The sequence below is a fragment of the Melospiza melodia genome, chromosome 17 (assembly GCF_035770615.1).
Source record: "Melospiza melodia melodia isolate bMelMel2 chromosome 17, bMelMel2.pri, whole genome shotgun sequence".
NCBI classification, from domain to species: domain Eukaryota; kingdom Metazoa; phylum Chordata; class Aves; order Passeriformes; family Passerellidae; genus Melospiza; species Melospiza melodia.
The window spans coordinates 12,311,741-12,327,792 of NC_086210.1; the positions used below are offsets into that span (position 1 = coordinate 12,311,741).

General features: G+C 48.8%; 2 protein-coding genes across 5 annotated transcripts; one reads left to right on the top strand and one right to left on the bottom strand.

Annotated features, from left to right (window-relative positions):
* Nucleotides 1–1,928: 1,928 nt before the first annotated feature.
* LOC134426012 (zinc finger protein 239-like) lies at nt 1,929–14,747 on the bottom strand. Of its 3 annotated transcripts, XM_063171005.1 has the most exons (3): nt 14,324–14,747; nt 12,920–12,995; nt 1,929–3,779 (listed from the first exon to the last, which is right to left on the bottom strand). In XM_063171005.1, exons 2-3 carry the CDS (start codon nt 12,966–12,968, stop codon nt 2,941–2,943), a joined length of 888 nt encoding a protein of 295 aa, XP_063027075.1. In that variant the 5' UTR covers nt 12,969–12,995; nt 14,324–14,747; the 3' UTR covers nt 1,929–2,940. The 3 variants fall into 3 exon arrangements, with proteins under 3 accessions (XP_063027075.1, XP_063027076.1, XP_063027077.1); XM_063171006.1 differs by lacking the exon at nt 12,920–12,995; XM_063171007.1 differs by lacking the exon at nt 14,324–14,747 and having other exon boundaries at nt 12,909–12,931.
* Nucleotides 9,112–12,756, top strand: LOC134426011 (uncharacterized). 2 transcript variants are annotated; one of them, XM_063171004.1, is made up of 2 exons: nt 9,112–10,232; nt 10,872–12,756. In XM_063171004.1, the coding sequence occupies exon 1, from the start codon at nt 9,139–9,141 to the stop codon at nt 10,054–10,056; it is 918 nt and encodes a 305-aa protein (XP_063027074.1). In that variant the 5' UTR covers nt 9,112–9,138; the 3' UTR covers nt 10,057–10,232; nt 10,872–12,756. The 2 variants fall into 2 exon arrangements, with proteins under 2 accessions (XP_063027074.1, XP_063027071.1); XM_063171001.1 differs by having other exon boundaries at nt 9,112–10,220.
* Nucleotides 14,748–16,052: the final 1,305 nt, after the last annotated feature.

The window sequence follows — 16,052 nt, forward strand, 5'->3', positions numbered from 1 at the left end:
ACTGGAGGGGCCACCCTTGGGGACAGCCTGTGGATCCTGTGGCTCAGTGTCACCAGCAACAGTTCTGTGGCCAAGAGCCTGGGGGGACTTCCAGGGGGATGCATGGACATCATGGGTGAGGAATTTTGGGGAGTTCTGGGCTGGTTTGAAGTGAGACCCATAGCACGGGGAATAGACCCAAAATGGAGGGGGAAGGACTCAAAATCAAAGGGTGTCATGGGATGTCGTGGGGTGTCACAGGTGTCATGGCAGGACTCTGCCTGTGCCAGGGTGGGCGCAGACACTCAGTGCCAGAAGCAGCCATGGGAACATCCTGAAGGACACGGGGACACCCTGCAGGACACAAAGAAACCCTGCAGGACACAACCCCAAGACCTCAGGGACTGCAGCCCCACCAGGGGTGGGGACAGGGACACAGGGGGAGGGACAGGGACACACAGAGGGGGACAGGGACACACGGGACAGGATGGGGACACAAAGAGGGGTGACAGGGACACACGGGACAGGACGGGGACACACAGAGGGGTGACAGGGAGCCATGGTGGGGCACAGGGACATACAGAGGGGAGGGGACACGATGCAACCATGACAAACATCAGGGGACAATGTTGCCTCACCTGTGTGAATGCTGCCACCAGGACGCCTCTGGTGACACCCAGTGCAGGGCAACCTGACGTGCCAGGTGACACTGACCTTTTCCCCTGTCCCCAGCCTGTCCCTGGGGCAGTTGAGGTCCCCTAAGTGTGGTGGTCCTGGGACACCCTGGTGGCTGTCACTCGCTTCCGGGCCACTTGTCACCAGCTGAACAATGTCCCCACCCCGCCCTGATGTGTGGGATCTCAGCACATCAGGACTGATGTGCAGAGTCACCGAGATAACCCTTGGGGGGCTCGGAGGTCCTGGAATGTCACCAGAAGTGTCTGGTGGCTGGACTTTGATCCTGCACAGGAGACGACACCTGTATGAGGATGGGAGGATCTCACTGGGATAAATGGTGAAGGGATAGGTTAATTATAGTGTGAAACACAGGTTTTAGAATTTCGGTACAGGGGGGTCTAGAGAAGTAAGATGGAGGAATTGGGGCGTGTCCTGTCCTTCTTCTTCTTCTTCTTGGCCTCCATCTTCTGTGGTGGTGGTGGCACTTTGGGATTGGTTCTTACTAAAAGTGCACTTGTCAATAAGGGTGAAAGGTATTGGGGAAAAAAGGCAAATATCTTTTACGTAGTTTCGGGTATAAAGATAAGTGACCACCCCGAGGGCTCTCAGTGTGCTCATGGCTGGCGTGCTGTGCAGACCTCTGTCGGGCCGAGAGAAAATCTTGTAGATAAAAACTAATAAACACTGAAGTCTGAGAAAAAACGTGAAGACTCTTTTCGTCCTTTGGAGCGCGGGCTATCCCAAGGCCATCCCGAGCCTTTCCAGGCCATCAAAAACAGCCGAGAACGGGACACTGATGGGTGGTGACATTCAGCTGGGACACTGCAGTGGTGACAGTGGGGATGTGGTGGCAGGAACTGCATCAAGCAGCGCTTTGCCATGGCCCAGATGAAGGTGCTGGTGGCACTGTGGTGGCAGAATTGACGCTGTCCCAGTTCATGTCCCCATGCATGTTTGCCATGTTCCCATCCATGTCTGTGTTCCGCCATGTCCCACATGGTCCTGTCTATGTCCATGTCCCCCCATGGCCCTACACATGCCACTGACTATTGGAAAAAGGCTCCCAATATTACCAGTTAGATTGTGCCTGGGCCAGTCTGACTCTCGCTGCTGGGCCAAAGGCAGCAACTGCGGTGTATCACCCCAGAGATACCTTGGCTTGCTGGTGGTTGCAGCTGGGCACTGAACAAGTCCAGGCTTGTAAGGAACCCCGTTTACCTCAGGAGGAATAGCTTCAGGCAATGGTGAAGAGAAAAAGGAGAGGATTCTGCTGGAGGGTTTAATGTCCAGAGGTTTATTCCATGGTTACAGAGGTCTGAACGTGAGGAACGGCTCCAACAGAACACAGCCGCATGGTCTGATCACCCTTTTAAGCTCAGGGATAGGGGGAGGGGAGGTACAGGTGAGCCACCAACCAGGTGAGAGGGGCAGGGTCTCAGGGGAAGATGACACCCAGACAGGCCAATGACCTCTGGGAATAGGGGCATCCTTTGAACTTGACCAACCACACGACGCCTTGCTGGAATGTTAAGCCTGATTGACAGGACTCACTCAGCATGGGGGCAAGGGGGAAGGGAGAGAGGTATAGGCACACTTGGGGAAATGACCTGGAAGGCCAAAATGGGACATTACAGCACACCACAACAATTGTCCCCCACATGTCCCCATGCACGCCTTAGTTCAACGCCTTTATTTCTACCCCAGTTTCAGGACTTTGAAAGGAATGAACAGAAACCTTTTCATTTCAAGGCAAAAAAAAAAAAACCAAACTATTTATATTTCCCTGCTGGCAGAGCAACCACGTGCTTGGCGGGTGGGAAGAACCTTTTTTGGAGGGGTTTCCACCCAACTGTGTCCAAAATTGAGAGTTTTGTCCCATTGGCAAAAACCCATTGAGAGTTTTCTCCCCATTTGGCTGTGGAAGATGCCCGTGGGCCAGAGAGAATTAAAACGATGGATTTATGTTGGAGAAGACCTCCAAGACTATCCAGTGTTGTTAAGGCCACCAAAAGAGGCAAAAAGTGATTTTTTTCTGGGGTCAGGAGTGGACAAACCAGCTCTACAAAATGGATTTTGGATGTTGGTCCGTGGACGTGTGCAGGTATCCACAGGCAGCCAGGAGGATGTGAAGCCCCCCAGCCAGGTGTCTTCCCAACAGGGATCACTGGCACCACGGATCACTGGGGACCACTGGGGATCATCCAGGGTGGATCTTCCATAGGGGATGGAGCTGGAGCAGCACAGGAAGCTCTTCCTGCACTCAGGGCACTCACAGGGCTGCCCTTAGTGGTGCCTCCGTTGATGGTGGGTCGCGGCTGAGCTTTGCCGGAATCTCTTCCCACACTCGGGACACTCATAGGGCATCTCCCTGGTGTGGATGCGCCGGTGGCTGGTGAGGTGGGTGTTGCGCTGGAAGCCCTTCCCGCAGTCGGGGCAGAGGAAGGGCCTCTCGTCTGTGTGAGTGCGCAGGTGCAGCAGGAGATGGGAGCTGGTCTTAAAAGCCTTCGAACATTGATCACACTCGTACGGCCTCGCCCCAGGCCTCTCTCCGGTGTGGATGTGCCGGTGCTTGAAGAGGGTAGACCTGTCCTTGAAGCCCTTCCTGCAGTCAGGGCAGCGGAAGGGCCTCTCATCTGAGTGAATGCGCTGGTGCTGGCGGAGATGAGAACTGGTCTGAAACCTCTTCCTGCATTTATCACACTCGTAGGGTCTCTCTCCAGTGTGGATCCGCTGGTGGACAGGCAGGTAGCAGCTCCTCCTGAAGCTCTTCCCACACTCAGGACACTCGTATGGCCGAACCTCTGTGTGGATTCTCCAATGGCGGATCAGGTAGGATCTCTTGCTGAAGCTCTTCCCACATTCCGAGCACTTGTGGGGCTTCTCCCCATCCTGAATCTGCTCATGGACCCCCAGCTCTGAGCTCCGGCCACCTTCCCGGCCCAGGGTGGGACTTTCCTCCTCAGATCCCCGAGATCTGCGTTTGCAGCCCCTCCTCGTGCGGGTTCTCCAAGACTTTTCCTCCCCATTGGATTCCTGCGCTGTGGAGTTGCTCAAAACAGTCTCTTCCAAAAGGTTCTGCTGTGGGGATTTGTCCTCTGTGGTCTCCATGCTCAGCTCCTGGTCTGGGGGAGGAAGGACAAGGAGAGGATGGGATTTGCCTCTGTGCCACAGGGAAGGGCAAGGAGATGCCCCCAGTGCGTCCCCAGTGAAGCCCCAAAACAGATAGCCTTCAAGAAATAATGAGTTAAAACATAGAATGTGAGGCATTTGAAGAAAGCCTAGCATTAGGAAACACATAAAGCAATAAATCAGCTAAAGTATGAAACACAATGACAGGAAAGAGAGATAGGTATAGGAGAACTGATGGGCTAAGCATGTTCAGAGCCAGCAATGTCAAACTGACCCTAAGAGATTTGCCAAGCCATAGGGACCGAGCCAAGTACACCGGGAATTGACCAAATTAGGAAAGAAGTTCAAAAGTTTAAGGAGGAAGACTCATCAAGAGACCCCAGCCCATGATGAAGGCAACCGGAACGACCACCAAGATGATCCTCAAAAGAGGTGTCCCCGCCCACGCTCCGCCTACACCACGCCCCATATGAATATTCATGCAAAGATATGATTATGTATATGATCTGATGTAATTTTATATCCAAAAACTGTATAAAAGGCCTGCCTTTGTTACGGGAAACTCAGAAATCCATTTTGTGATTTCTCCGACGCATCGCAATAAAATACCTCCTGCTTATCTGACTTAGGCTGAGTCTCTTAAGCAGTTATTCTCGCCTTTTGGGGCAAAATTCGGCATCATTTTCTGGCGACCCAGATGGGACCAGACAGGAGATTCAGGCCTTGAGGGGTCCTCCCAAGCCGAGTCCGGGGTCAGGATCCTCTGGGCGCCCCTGACGAATTTTTGTCAGAAGAGACTCCCCCCCGGACCAGTGCTTTTGGTGGATGAAGGGTCCCCTGCATCTCCTGCTCCAATTAAGAGGTATTTTAATTGTTTATTGGTTTTGGGATAAAGCACTTTGTTGGGAAACGGGGGTCAGACGTGACCGCCCGAAGGGAAAGCTGGGGGACGCCCCGGTGAAGAATCCCAGCTGGGTTAGAGTCCCGGTAATAGAAACGCAGGTTAAAGTCCTGCTACTGGGTTAGAGTCCCGGTAATAGAAACGCAGGTACAAGTCCTGCTACTGGGTTACAGTCCCGGTAATAGAAACGCAGGTTAAAGTCCTGCTACTGGGTTAGAGTCCCGGTAATAAAAACGCAGGTTAAAGTCCTGCTACTGGGTTAGAGTCCCGGCATTTGGTTTTGTGAACGCAGGAAAAAAAAAAAAAAAAAAGAAAAAAAAAAGAAAAAAAAAAGAAAAAGAAAAAGAGAAAACGCAGGTTAAAGTCCTGCTGGAAGGAGTATTTGTTTATCTTGGTATCTTTGGTCTGTTTTTACTGTGTGGGAAACTGTTTTAACATTGTGTTTAATGTTATAACACTGTGAATTAAGGGTCAAGAACTAAGATTGCTTTCTGAGAACGGGAGAGAGGTCTGTTAGTTGGTGGTTTTCATGTGTCTGTCTGGTCTGTTAGTTGGTGGTCTTCATGTGTCTGTTCTACTAGCCCTGGAAAGGGATAAGAAGGGTCCAAAGCCTAAGGAACGTTGCTGTGATGCATGTAGTAGAAATGAGAAAAAGAAGGGTGCAGGACCTACCTGTTTTTATTGTCATAAAAAGGGGCACCTGCAAAAAATTGCAGAAAGAAACAGCAAGATGAGAAAACTTCTCAGAAAAATCAGAGAGGGCAAGAGTTTTGTTTAACGAAGAGGACCGAACTACACCTAGAAGAGCCCTTGATAATAAAGCTAAGAGTAGGTCCTCAGAGTGAAGAATTTGTATTTTTAGTAAATACAGGAGTTTCTCGGTCAACAGTGACAAAATTACCCCAGGGATGTAAGATAAGTTGTGAGCGAGTTTTAGTAATCGGAATTACAGGAGAAGCTTTCCCTGTTCCTGTAATAAAAGGAGCAAAAATTGAAACAAATGACAGATTTAGAGTAAACGATTTATTGTTGATACCAGAGGCCGAGGAGAATATGTTAGGCAGAGATCTAATAATAGCCCTAAATTTACAGATAAAACCCTGCGAAGGAAAACCTGAAATTTATTCTTTACCTGAAGAAGATAATTTAGAAATTAATGGCACGGGTTGGCATTCAGGTGAAGTGGAAAAAGTTTAGGGTGAAAGAGTCTGGTCCCCTTAGTCCCTCCTAGTCAGCGCAAGCCTGTGAATTTTTAAAAAGGCAAGAAGGGACTATTTATACAGACTCCAAATATGCTTTTAGTGTAGTATATACTTTTAGAGAAATTTGGAAGGAAAGGGGACTTATAAACACTCAAAGGAAGGGGTTAATATATGGGGGATTGATAATTTTGAAGGAAAAAAAAAAAAAAAAAAAAAGCGATAGTTCATATAAAGGAACACCAGAGGGGGAGGGATATTAGAGTCAGAAAAATAATTTGACTGACAAAGAAGCAAAAAGAGCGACCTTAAGAAAGGGAGATGCTGAAATCATGACCTTACAAAAAACAGAAATTCAGCAGGAGACTCTTTCCCTTCCGCTAGTAAAATCAGCAGCTATAAAGAAATTAGGAGCAACATTTAAGGAGGAAAAGTGAGTTTTTCCTGATGATAAAATTATGATGCCAAAACCAGTGGCACATTAAATCTTAAATAACTTGTATAGTCGGACATACTGGGAAACAAGAGCCTTTTGTGATCACTTTTTAAAACTTCTTTGGGTGTATGAGGATATTTGAAATTAAAAAGCAAATTACCCAGGGGTGTCTCACCTGTTAAAAGGTAAATAAGAAGGTGTTTAAAAGCCCTCCCTCTGGAGGATGCAAAACAGCCTAGCGGCTATCTCAAAAGATCCAGGTTGATTTTGTAGACTTGCTTAAAGTAGGTCGGTAGAAATATTTGTTAATTATAATAGATCAATTAACTCAGTGGGTTAAAGCCATTTCCAGCAGCTTGGACTACAGTTCAAACAGTACTTTTTGATTGATACGGGAGCAACTTTTTCGGTTTTAAATCAAGAATTGGTACCTAAAAGAGATGAATCTGAACAATTTGTGGGAGCAACAGGCCAACCAGAAAAGGCTTACTTTTTGAAACCCATTAAATACAATATTGGGAAACAAGTGGGAATTCATCAGTTTTTGTATTTACTAAATTCACCAAATCCCTTATTGGGAAGAGACCTATTGGAGAACTTGGGAGCCATAATAAAGTTCAACAAGGACAAACTGAAGTTTCAAGTAAATAAAGAACAACTGATTACAGCTCTAAGCCTAACAATCAGTTGTGTGGAACCTTAACCTGAGAATCACAATTTCGAGCGAATCCTGAGCGAGACTCACCCATTAGTCTGGGCTACTGCTCGAGCGGGAGATAAAACAGCTGTTGATTTAGCAGTAACCTGGAACTCGCTCTTTGAGGCTTTAAAGGAATGGAGAATTGAGAGAGAAACGGAGTAAGATGCGGACGAAGAGTCGGGGCTGATACCTGACGGGGGGTGGGGGGGGAGGGCTGAGGTAGAAGGGGGCTCTGATGGGGAACTTGGTGAAGAAAGTTCGGATGCCATGGGAGTTACCTGGCATGCTACCAGAGCTTCTGGGAAAGCTGCCAAAGCTTCCGGGAAGGCTGCCAGAGCTTCTAGGCTGGGTGCCAAGGCTTCTGGGAAACCTGCCAAGTCCTTGGAGAAAGCTCCTTATCAGTTTCTTCTTCTTACTTCTCGCTCCTTTAGCTAACAGGCCCACTGCTAGCCCCTTTCACAATTCCCCCTGAAGTCGAAACGAGCAACACCGATTGTTGTTGAACTTAAAATTGGGGCAAAATCGGTGGTAAGAAAACAATACCCTCTGAAGATAGAAGAAAGGAAGGGGATTGAGCCCATAATCAAAAGGTTTTTGGAACTGGGGTTATTGATAGAATGCGAATCGGATTTTAATACACCAATCCTGCCAGTAAAGAAACCTAATGGAACTTATAGACTAGTTCAGGATCTGAGAGCAGTAAACGAAATAACCAAGACCTTACATCTGGTAGTTGCTAATCCATACACGCTTTTAACTAGACTGAAGGACAACTTGGCCTGGTTCACCGTATTAGATTTGTAAGACGCCTTCTTCTGCCTTCTCTTAGCTCCCAAGAGTCAAAAGATTTTTGCCTTAGAACAGTGGGAAAGGCTGCTGGGAGATGGCACCCTTCTGCAGTACGTAGACGACCTCCTAATAGCAACAGTGGCAGAGGAAGAATGCATTGAATAGACTATTTCCTTGTTAAATTTCCTGGGTTTAAGTGGATATTGAGTCTCTCAACAGAAAGCACAGCTGATGCAAAAAGAAGTGGTGTACCTGGGATACGAAGTCTCCAGAGGACAGCGATCCCTGGGAGCAGCTAGGAAAGAGGCCATCTGCCAGATGTCTAAACCAGAGACTGTGAAAGATCTGCGTGCCTTTCTGGGGATGACAGGTTGGTGTCGGCTATGGATCTACCAGTACGGGATACTCGCTAAACCACTGTATGATTTATTGAAGGAAACTAAGGATGTTCTAGTTTGGACTCCCGAGGCAGAAGGGGCCTTCAAGAAGTTGAAGCTGGAGCTAATGAGAGCACCGGCCTTAGGTCTCTGATGCCGAATTTTGCCCCAAAAGGCGAGAATAACTGCTTAAGAGACTCAGCCTAAGTCAGATAAGCAGCAGGTATTTTATTGCGACGCGTCAGAGAAATCACAAAATGGATTTCTAAATTATGTACAGCAAAAGCGGGTTTTTATACAATTTTAAACGAGGATTACATCATTTATTACATGCATATTCATAGGCAGGCGGGGTCTTCCGGGAATTCCTGGTCTTCCTTAGTTAAATTTTAAGCTTTTCCTAATTTGGACTTCTTCCTGTTATCTTTGGCATGTTTTTCCATGGCTTGGCTGAAGTTACTGTTGTACTTGGCTTGATTCTAACGGCTTGGCAGGTCACTTTAACTTATTGGCTTCCACTTCTGCTTCTTCAAATATTTTAATTCCAAAGTTTCTTCTGTGAGTGTATTTTAGATTATTTATTAACGTATCTAGATATCTGATCAAAGTTCTTCCTAATAGTGTATTTTAGGTTATTTATTAACTTCTGCGATTCCCTTGATATATTTTTAAGTGTCTTGTAATTCTTTTATTCCTCAAAAACTATTGTTCATTATAATAAATGGCTTCATCTCCCAGATGTATCAAAACCATTCTGGCTGTTCTCCCATGAACGACAAGGGATGGCCCTAGGAGTCCTAGCACAGCAGTTGGGACCACACAAGAGGGCTGTGGCCTACTTCTCCAAGCGATTGGATGAAGTAAGTAAAGGATGGCCAGGCTGTCTGAGGGCAGTGGCCGCAGTGATAATTAACATGGAGGAGGCCAGGAAGCTCACGCTGGGCCAAAAGATGACTGTGTTAGTATCTCACACTGTGTCGGCTGTGCTGGAACAGAAAGGCAACCATTGGTTGTCGCCTCCCAGATTTTTAAAATACCAGGCCATCCTGGCTGAATCAGACAACGTAACCATTCAGGTAATTAACACTGTGAACCCAGCTTCATTTCTAGAAGGGAGAGCCCCAGCAGAACCCATCGAACACGACTGCCTGGAAACAATTGAAGCCGTCTACTCCAGTCACCCAGATCTCAAAGAAGAGCCGCTCGAAGATGCGGACAACTGGTTCTCGGATGGCAGCAGCTTCGTGAAGCGAGTTGTAAGGATGGCTGGCTGTGCAGTCACTACTGCAGAAAGGGTAATTGAGTCAAACCCCTTGCCTGCAGGGACTTCAGCTCAAAAGGCAGAGCTGGTAGCTCTGACCCGAGCCCTGGAATTGGCGGAGAACATGCAAATTAATATATGGACAGACTCTAAATATGCCTTTTCCGTTGTACATGCTCATGGAGCAATCTGGAAAGAAAGAGGACTGTTGACTACACAGAGAAGAAAAAAAAAAAAAAACAAAAAAAAACCAGTCAAACATGCAGAGGAGGTTCTGCGATTGCTAGAGGCGGTCCAACTCCCAGCACAAGTGGCCATAATGCATTGTAAGGGACATCTGAAAGGTAACACTATTCCAGAAATAGCGAACAGGAAGGCAGATACAGAAGCTAAATTGGCTGCCACAAGAACTAGGGAAGTGGAAATAGTGGCCCTAATACCAGGAGAGCTGGATACCAATATCCAGCCAGATTACCAGGAATCAGATCATAGATGGATTCAAAGAAATAAGGGCAAAAATATTAGAAAATGGTTGAGGTCAATTGGAAACAGGACAGTTAGTAGTACCAGGAAATGTGATGTGGCAGTTTGTAAAAGCAGAACATGAGAAGGCCCACTGGGGTCTAAATCCGCTTTACCAATATTTGCAAACTAGGATAGCAGGACCGAAATTATTTACTACTGCAAAACACGTTACGTCCCAGTGTGAGCGGTGTCTGAAAAGCAACCCGAATACGGGAACCAAGGTACACCAAGGAGCCAAGAATCGAGGTAAATTCCCAGGTGAAGTATGGCAAATTGATTTTTCTGAACTCCCAAGAAGAGGGGGGTTTCGGTATTTGTTGGTATTAACTGATACATTTTTTGGGTGGCCTGAAGCATTCCCTTGTAGGACAAATAAGGAAAGGGAGGTAACTAAAATACTGTTGAATGAAATTATTCCACGGTTTGGGGTACCGAAGAGCATTTCTTCGGATAGGGGTACACATTTCTGTGCAAAAATAGTGAGAGCAATAAGTAAAGCATTACAAATCAAATGGCAATTACACACGCCTTACCGTCCACAGGCCAGTGGGCAAGTGGAAAAAATGAATCATCTCATCAAACAGCAAACTGCCAAAATATGCCAGGAGACTAATTTGCAGTGGTATCAAGCTTTGCCTATTGCTCTTCTGAGGCTGAGAGTCAAACCAAGATCAAAAGAAAGGTTAAGCCCATTTAAAATTTTGTATGGTAGACCTTATGCTATGCAAGTTGTAAATGGGTACGCCATAGACCAAATCGGTAATCAATACATTTATGATTATGTAATTACGGTGGGGAAACAGTTTGATAAAAATGCTACTGTGATGATAGAGCACCAACCTAAGCAACCTGATTGCAAATTGCATCCGTTTAATCCCGGTGATTGGGTATGTTAAGAATCTTTTAGGAGAACCCCTACAAGAAAAGTGGGAGGAACCTTTCCAAGTGCTGCTGACTACCTTCACTGCGGTTCGGATCAAGGAGCAACCCACGTGGATCCATTATTCGCGGGTCAAGAAAGCTCCGGAGAACAAACAAGAAAAGCAGACATCATAATTCTGACTCCACCTCAAACCTTTACAACTCTGATCATTGAGTTCTCGAGGGACTCTCTGGATACCTGCTGAATGGGTGAAGCCTTACGTATCTGGGATGTCGGGTGGTGGGGTAGAATAACAGCAGGAGATGAAGGACGGCGACTGCTGAGAAAGCTTTTCTTTAATGTACAGCAGGACCTCCAGCGTCTCGCGCAATATAGTGAACCAGCTGCCAGAGCCCTAACGAACCCACCGCAAGATTAGATAAACTGGGTTCTTACCACGCAATTTAATGAATCCAAACCACTGAATAGTACAACCTGTTGTGCTTGTAGTAATATGTTTTGCTGTGCTTCGGTTGCTCTAAAGTGTGCTGGGTGCGGGTATACTTACTGGTATGATCAGGCACTTGTGTGGCAAATTTGGTTTTGGAGGTCTCGTGGCCAATGGGTAAGAGAACGTAGCTGGATTAGAGCGTTAAGTAAATTTACAGGTTTGTCAGGAAGAGAGGGACTTAATTTGTATGAGAGTGCAGAACAAATAATTACTGCTTTTGTGAGGTGGCGTTTGAATCATGAACTAAAGGGACTAGAAATAAGGAGAAATTCTCACATTGTAGCTGCCCGGTGTAGACAACAAGTCCCACTGACCCAAACATCTGTGGTAGGGCCCTTTGAGGGGGATCCTGACCAAGCATTGGATCAGTGCATCGAGAACCTTCAGAGATTGAAGGTAGGAAAGTGGGGAACAGCAAAACTCAAAAGAAAGAAGGGAGAAAAGAAGTGAAAGCTACACGAGATGCATTTCATTGCTGCTGTTATATTATTGCTAGTGAGCTAAACAATTGGGATGTAGGGCCAAAAATGGGCCAAATAAAATGGGCCAAATAAAAGAAAGAAATTTTAAACTTATTAATTACAGGTGTACAAAGTGTTAATCATGCCGTATTACAAAATAGAGCAGCTATAGACTTTTGCTTTAGCGCAAGGCCATGATTGTGAAGAGTTCGAAAAATGTGCTGCATGGGAACGTGTTGCATGAGTCTCTCTGATCATTCTGTTTTGATTCACAGCAAGATTAGGGACATTCGAAGAAGACTCCACAAGTTGAAGGAAAAGAAGAGCTAAGAATCGATGAATGGCTAAAAAGTTTTAAAATTTGAAGAAAGAATTCGTAAGTTATAAGAAAAAGGGGGGAATGAAACCCCAAAACAGATAGCCTTCAAGAAATAATGAGTTAAAACGTAGAATGTGAGGCATTTGAAGAAAGCCTAGCATTAGGAAACACATAAAGCAATAAATCAGCTAAAGTATGAAACACAATGACAGGAAAGAGAGATAGGTATAGGAGAACTGATGGGCTAAGCATGTTCAGAGCCAGCAATGTCAAACTGACCCTAAGAGATTTGCCAAGCCATAGGGACCGAGCCAAGTACACCGGGAATTGACCAAATTAGGAAAGAAGTTCAAAAGTTTAAGGAGGAAGACTCATCAAGAGACCCCAGCCCATGATGAAGGCAACCGGAACGACCACCAAGATGATCCTCAAAAGAGGTGTCCCCGCCCACGCTCCGCCTACACCACGCCCCATATGAATATTCATGCAAAGATATGATTATGTATATGATCTGATGTAATTTTATATCCAAAAACTGTATAAAAGGCCTGCCTTTGTTACGGGAAACTCAGAAATCCATTTTGTGATTTCTCCGACGCATCGCAATAAAATACCTCCTGCTTATCTGACTTAGGCTGAGTCTCTTAAGCAGTTATTCTCGCCTTTTGGGGCAAAATTCGGCATCACCAGCAGGACAGCTTTGGCAGCAGGGTTGTCCTGCAGTCAGGGGCCGTGCTGGGCTGGGAGATGGAGCAGGAGAGAGGGGGAAAGGGGCACTGACTTTCTCCTCACCTGCCTGGGGCTCCCAGGCCATCTTCCTCTTCCTCACGGCCTCCTGCATCGGGCCAAGTTTTGTGAATGGGAAATCCTGGTTTGGGGAAAAACAAGGGATGAGCGTGTTGGGTTTGATGGTCCCTCTGCCCAAGAGCAGCTGGAGAAGTCAGCACCCCTTTCAGCCTCGGGAGCCCGGAGCCCGCTCATCCCCAGCCTCCCGCACCCCTCCAGTCAGCCGGTTTGTCCCCCGGGTCCGGGATATCCCCCTCTGCGCTCTCCCCGCTCCGGGGTGTCTGAGCTCCCCCCGGCTCTCCCGGGCATCCCCAAACCCAAGATCGCCCCTGTGCCCGCCGGTACCGGGCTGTGAGAGTCTGTCCGAATTTTCCCTCATCTGCCTCACGATTGTCCTTGGGAGACCACTGAAGAGAAGACGCCTCCTGTCTAAAATATCTGGCTCTGAAGGAGAAAAGTCACATGCCAAAGGCCCTGAGACCTGAAAACTCAGTGTTAAGCTTTTGTTTTCCCAGGTGTGTTTGCTGTATGCTAAGAAAGGGGGCACGGTACCCCGTTTTCAACAATAGCAGCTTTGGAATCTGTCCCACCTCTTGGCCTGGCTGGACTTCTCCTGAGTTTCGGGTGGTCTCCCACAGAAGACCCTCACCTGTTTTACAACCACCGTGACAGACAGACTGAGATGTAAGAAGCTTCTCCATCAAGGACTGAGACGTGAAACTCCTAAAAGGCCCCTCTGCTCCTTCCAAGGACTGGGACTGAAACCCCCAGCCCGGGGGAGGTGTGTGGGGGAGGCAAGCTGACCAAAGCGAGATGTTTGCCTGCAGGTTGTGACCACTGAACCAAGAAAACAATGGCTCTCGCTTACTGCTGAGAACATGGACTACCTGTTACATCTGTTCCCTATTGTACCTGTTCACCCCCCCTCACAGTTTTCAGTAATAAAAACCTCTGAGTTAGCCAGAGCCTTTGAGATCTCCCCAGCGTAACAAACGGATCCTCGACTGGACTGGACCAAAGGACTTTGTCTCTGCGTTGGTAGCTATATCCCCCCTCTCTCTCTCTCTCTCCTCTCTCTTTATCTTTTCCTTTCCCTTAATCCCTCTATCGCATTTTGCTCTAGTTATTTCAATAAAACTGCATCTGTTTTGATTATCACTGCAAACCTCCTTGTACCGTGTTGGTTTTTGCACTCTGAGATCACTCCTACGAACCATCAGGTCATCTGGTTCAATAGGACGGATCCTGACACGGGCGAACGTGAGACGCCCCCATGCTCACTCCAGGGGAAATTTACGGTTCGGGGTCCTGCAAGATCCAAACATCCCCTGCCCCACGAAACCCCCCCCCCCCCCCCCCCCCCGGAGACCCCCCGATGAATCTGGTGCGAGCTCCCCCATCCCCGCTCACCTGTGGCTCCTGGAGGGGGCGATGCAGCAGAAGCCGGGGGAGCTTCGGCCTGAGCGGCGGGGGAAGGCGGCGGGGAAACCAGCGCGGTTCTGCAGGTCCTTTTGCTCCCGCTCCTCTTCCTTCCGCTCCTCCTCTTCCTCCTCCTCCTCTGTCCCTCCTCTTCCTCCCGCTCCTCCTCCGCTCCCAGCTCGGCCCGGGCAGTGCCGACTCCCAAAAGCAGCCGCGCTCTGCCCTGGGCGGGTTCCGAAACAACCCCGTCCCGCGCGGCACTGGGAGAGATCCTGGGAGCACCGGGAGCGATCCTGAGAGCAGCGGGAAGGAATTGGGAGCGCTTTCCCTGCCAGTGCCGCTCTTACTGGAAACACTGGGAGGGAACTGGGAGCAAACAGCGCCCGGAGGCGGCTGCAGCCGGCGGTGGGCGGGGCCAAACCGCAGGGTGTGGTTATGCAAATACGGGAGCGTTCGCGCGCTGGGATTGGTGGGCGGGAGCAGTGCCGGGTCTCCTCTCTTACGTGAGGGCTGGGGGGGCCGGAGCGATGGCGGCGGCGTCCGGTGAGAGGGGACAGGGAGCGGGAACGGGAGTAGGGAGACGGACCGGGAATGGGACCAAGAATGGAGATAGGGACCAAGAATGGGACCGGGGAAGGGAACAGGGACTAGGGACAGAGACTGGGAATGGAGACCGGGAATGGCACCGGGAATGCGGACAGGGACCAGAAATGGCACCGGGAATAGGGACAGGAGCCGAGAATGGGGGCCGGGAATGGGACCGGGGAAGGGAAATAGGGACCAGGAATGAGACCAGAGATGGGGACAGGGTCCGCAAATGGAGACAAGGACCAAGGAGGGAACGGGACGGGGAACATGGAAACAGCAACCGCAGAGAGAATATGGGCTGGAGATTGGTGCTCCAAAGTGTCCCAGTGAATCCCAGCAGGGGCTGTGAGCTCTGCAGCTGGGCCTCCCCTGCGCTGCTGCGGCCCAGGGCCCAAAGGCGGGAGCTGCAGCCTCGCTCCTGTCTCAAGAACAGGAGCCTGCTCCAGGCCCATGGCCCCTGCATGGCCCCAGCGTGAGGGAGGGCTCTGAGGCACAGCGGCTGCTGGCACGAGGGGCTGCTCCGGCCACCTGGGGGCCTCTGAGAAATGCCCAAAGCCTTGTGCTCTCTGCAGCTGGCCAAGGACAGCAGCAGGGCTGAACGGTTCGTGTGGCACAGCCAGCCCGAGCTCTGCAGCCCTCAGGAATGGGACCAGGACAGGACCGGGATTGGGAACAGGGCCAGGAATGGGGACAGGGACTGGGAATAGAACCAGGAATGAGACTGGAAATAGGAGACAGGGACAGGGACCAGAACAAGGACCAGGATATTGGAACTGCAACCAGAAATGGGAACAGGGACAGGAATGAGGACAGGGACTGGGAATGGGATTGAGAAAATGGGAGAGGGACCTGGAATGGGACTGGGGACGAGAATATTGGAAGGGGACAGGGAATATGGAAACAGGAACCAGACAGAGAATATGGGACAGGGATTAGGAAGATGGTATTGGGATTGGGAACAGGAATAGAGGAGTGAGAGTGGGAATGGGAATATGGGAGTGAGACAGGGAATACAGAAATGGAAATGCAGGACCAGTAGTAGGATCGGGAATACGGGAACAGGACAGGGATTATGGGATTTGGAATATGGGAACGGCAATGTAAGGTTGACCCAGGACCTTTGTGGGGGTCT

Excerpts from the sequence above, each read along its gene's own strand:
- LOC134426012 (XM_063171005.1), bottom strand. The coding sequence starts at position 12,968 with ATGCAGGAGGCCGTGAGGAAGAGGAAGATGGCCTGGGAGCCCCAGGCA. Across the intron at positions 3,780-12,919 it reads GGCCTGGGAGCCCCAGGCAG|ACCAGGAGCTGAGCATGGAG; the intron begins GTGAGGAGAAAG and ends TTCCTCCCCCAG.
- LOC134426011 (XM_063171004.1), top strand. The coding sequence starts at position 9,139 with ATGACTGTGTTAGTATCTCACACTGTGTCGGCTGTGCTGGAACAGAAA.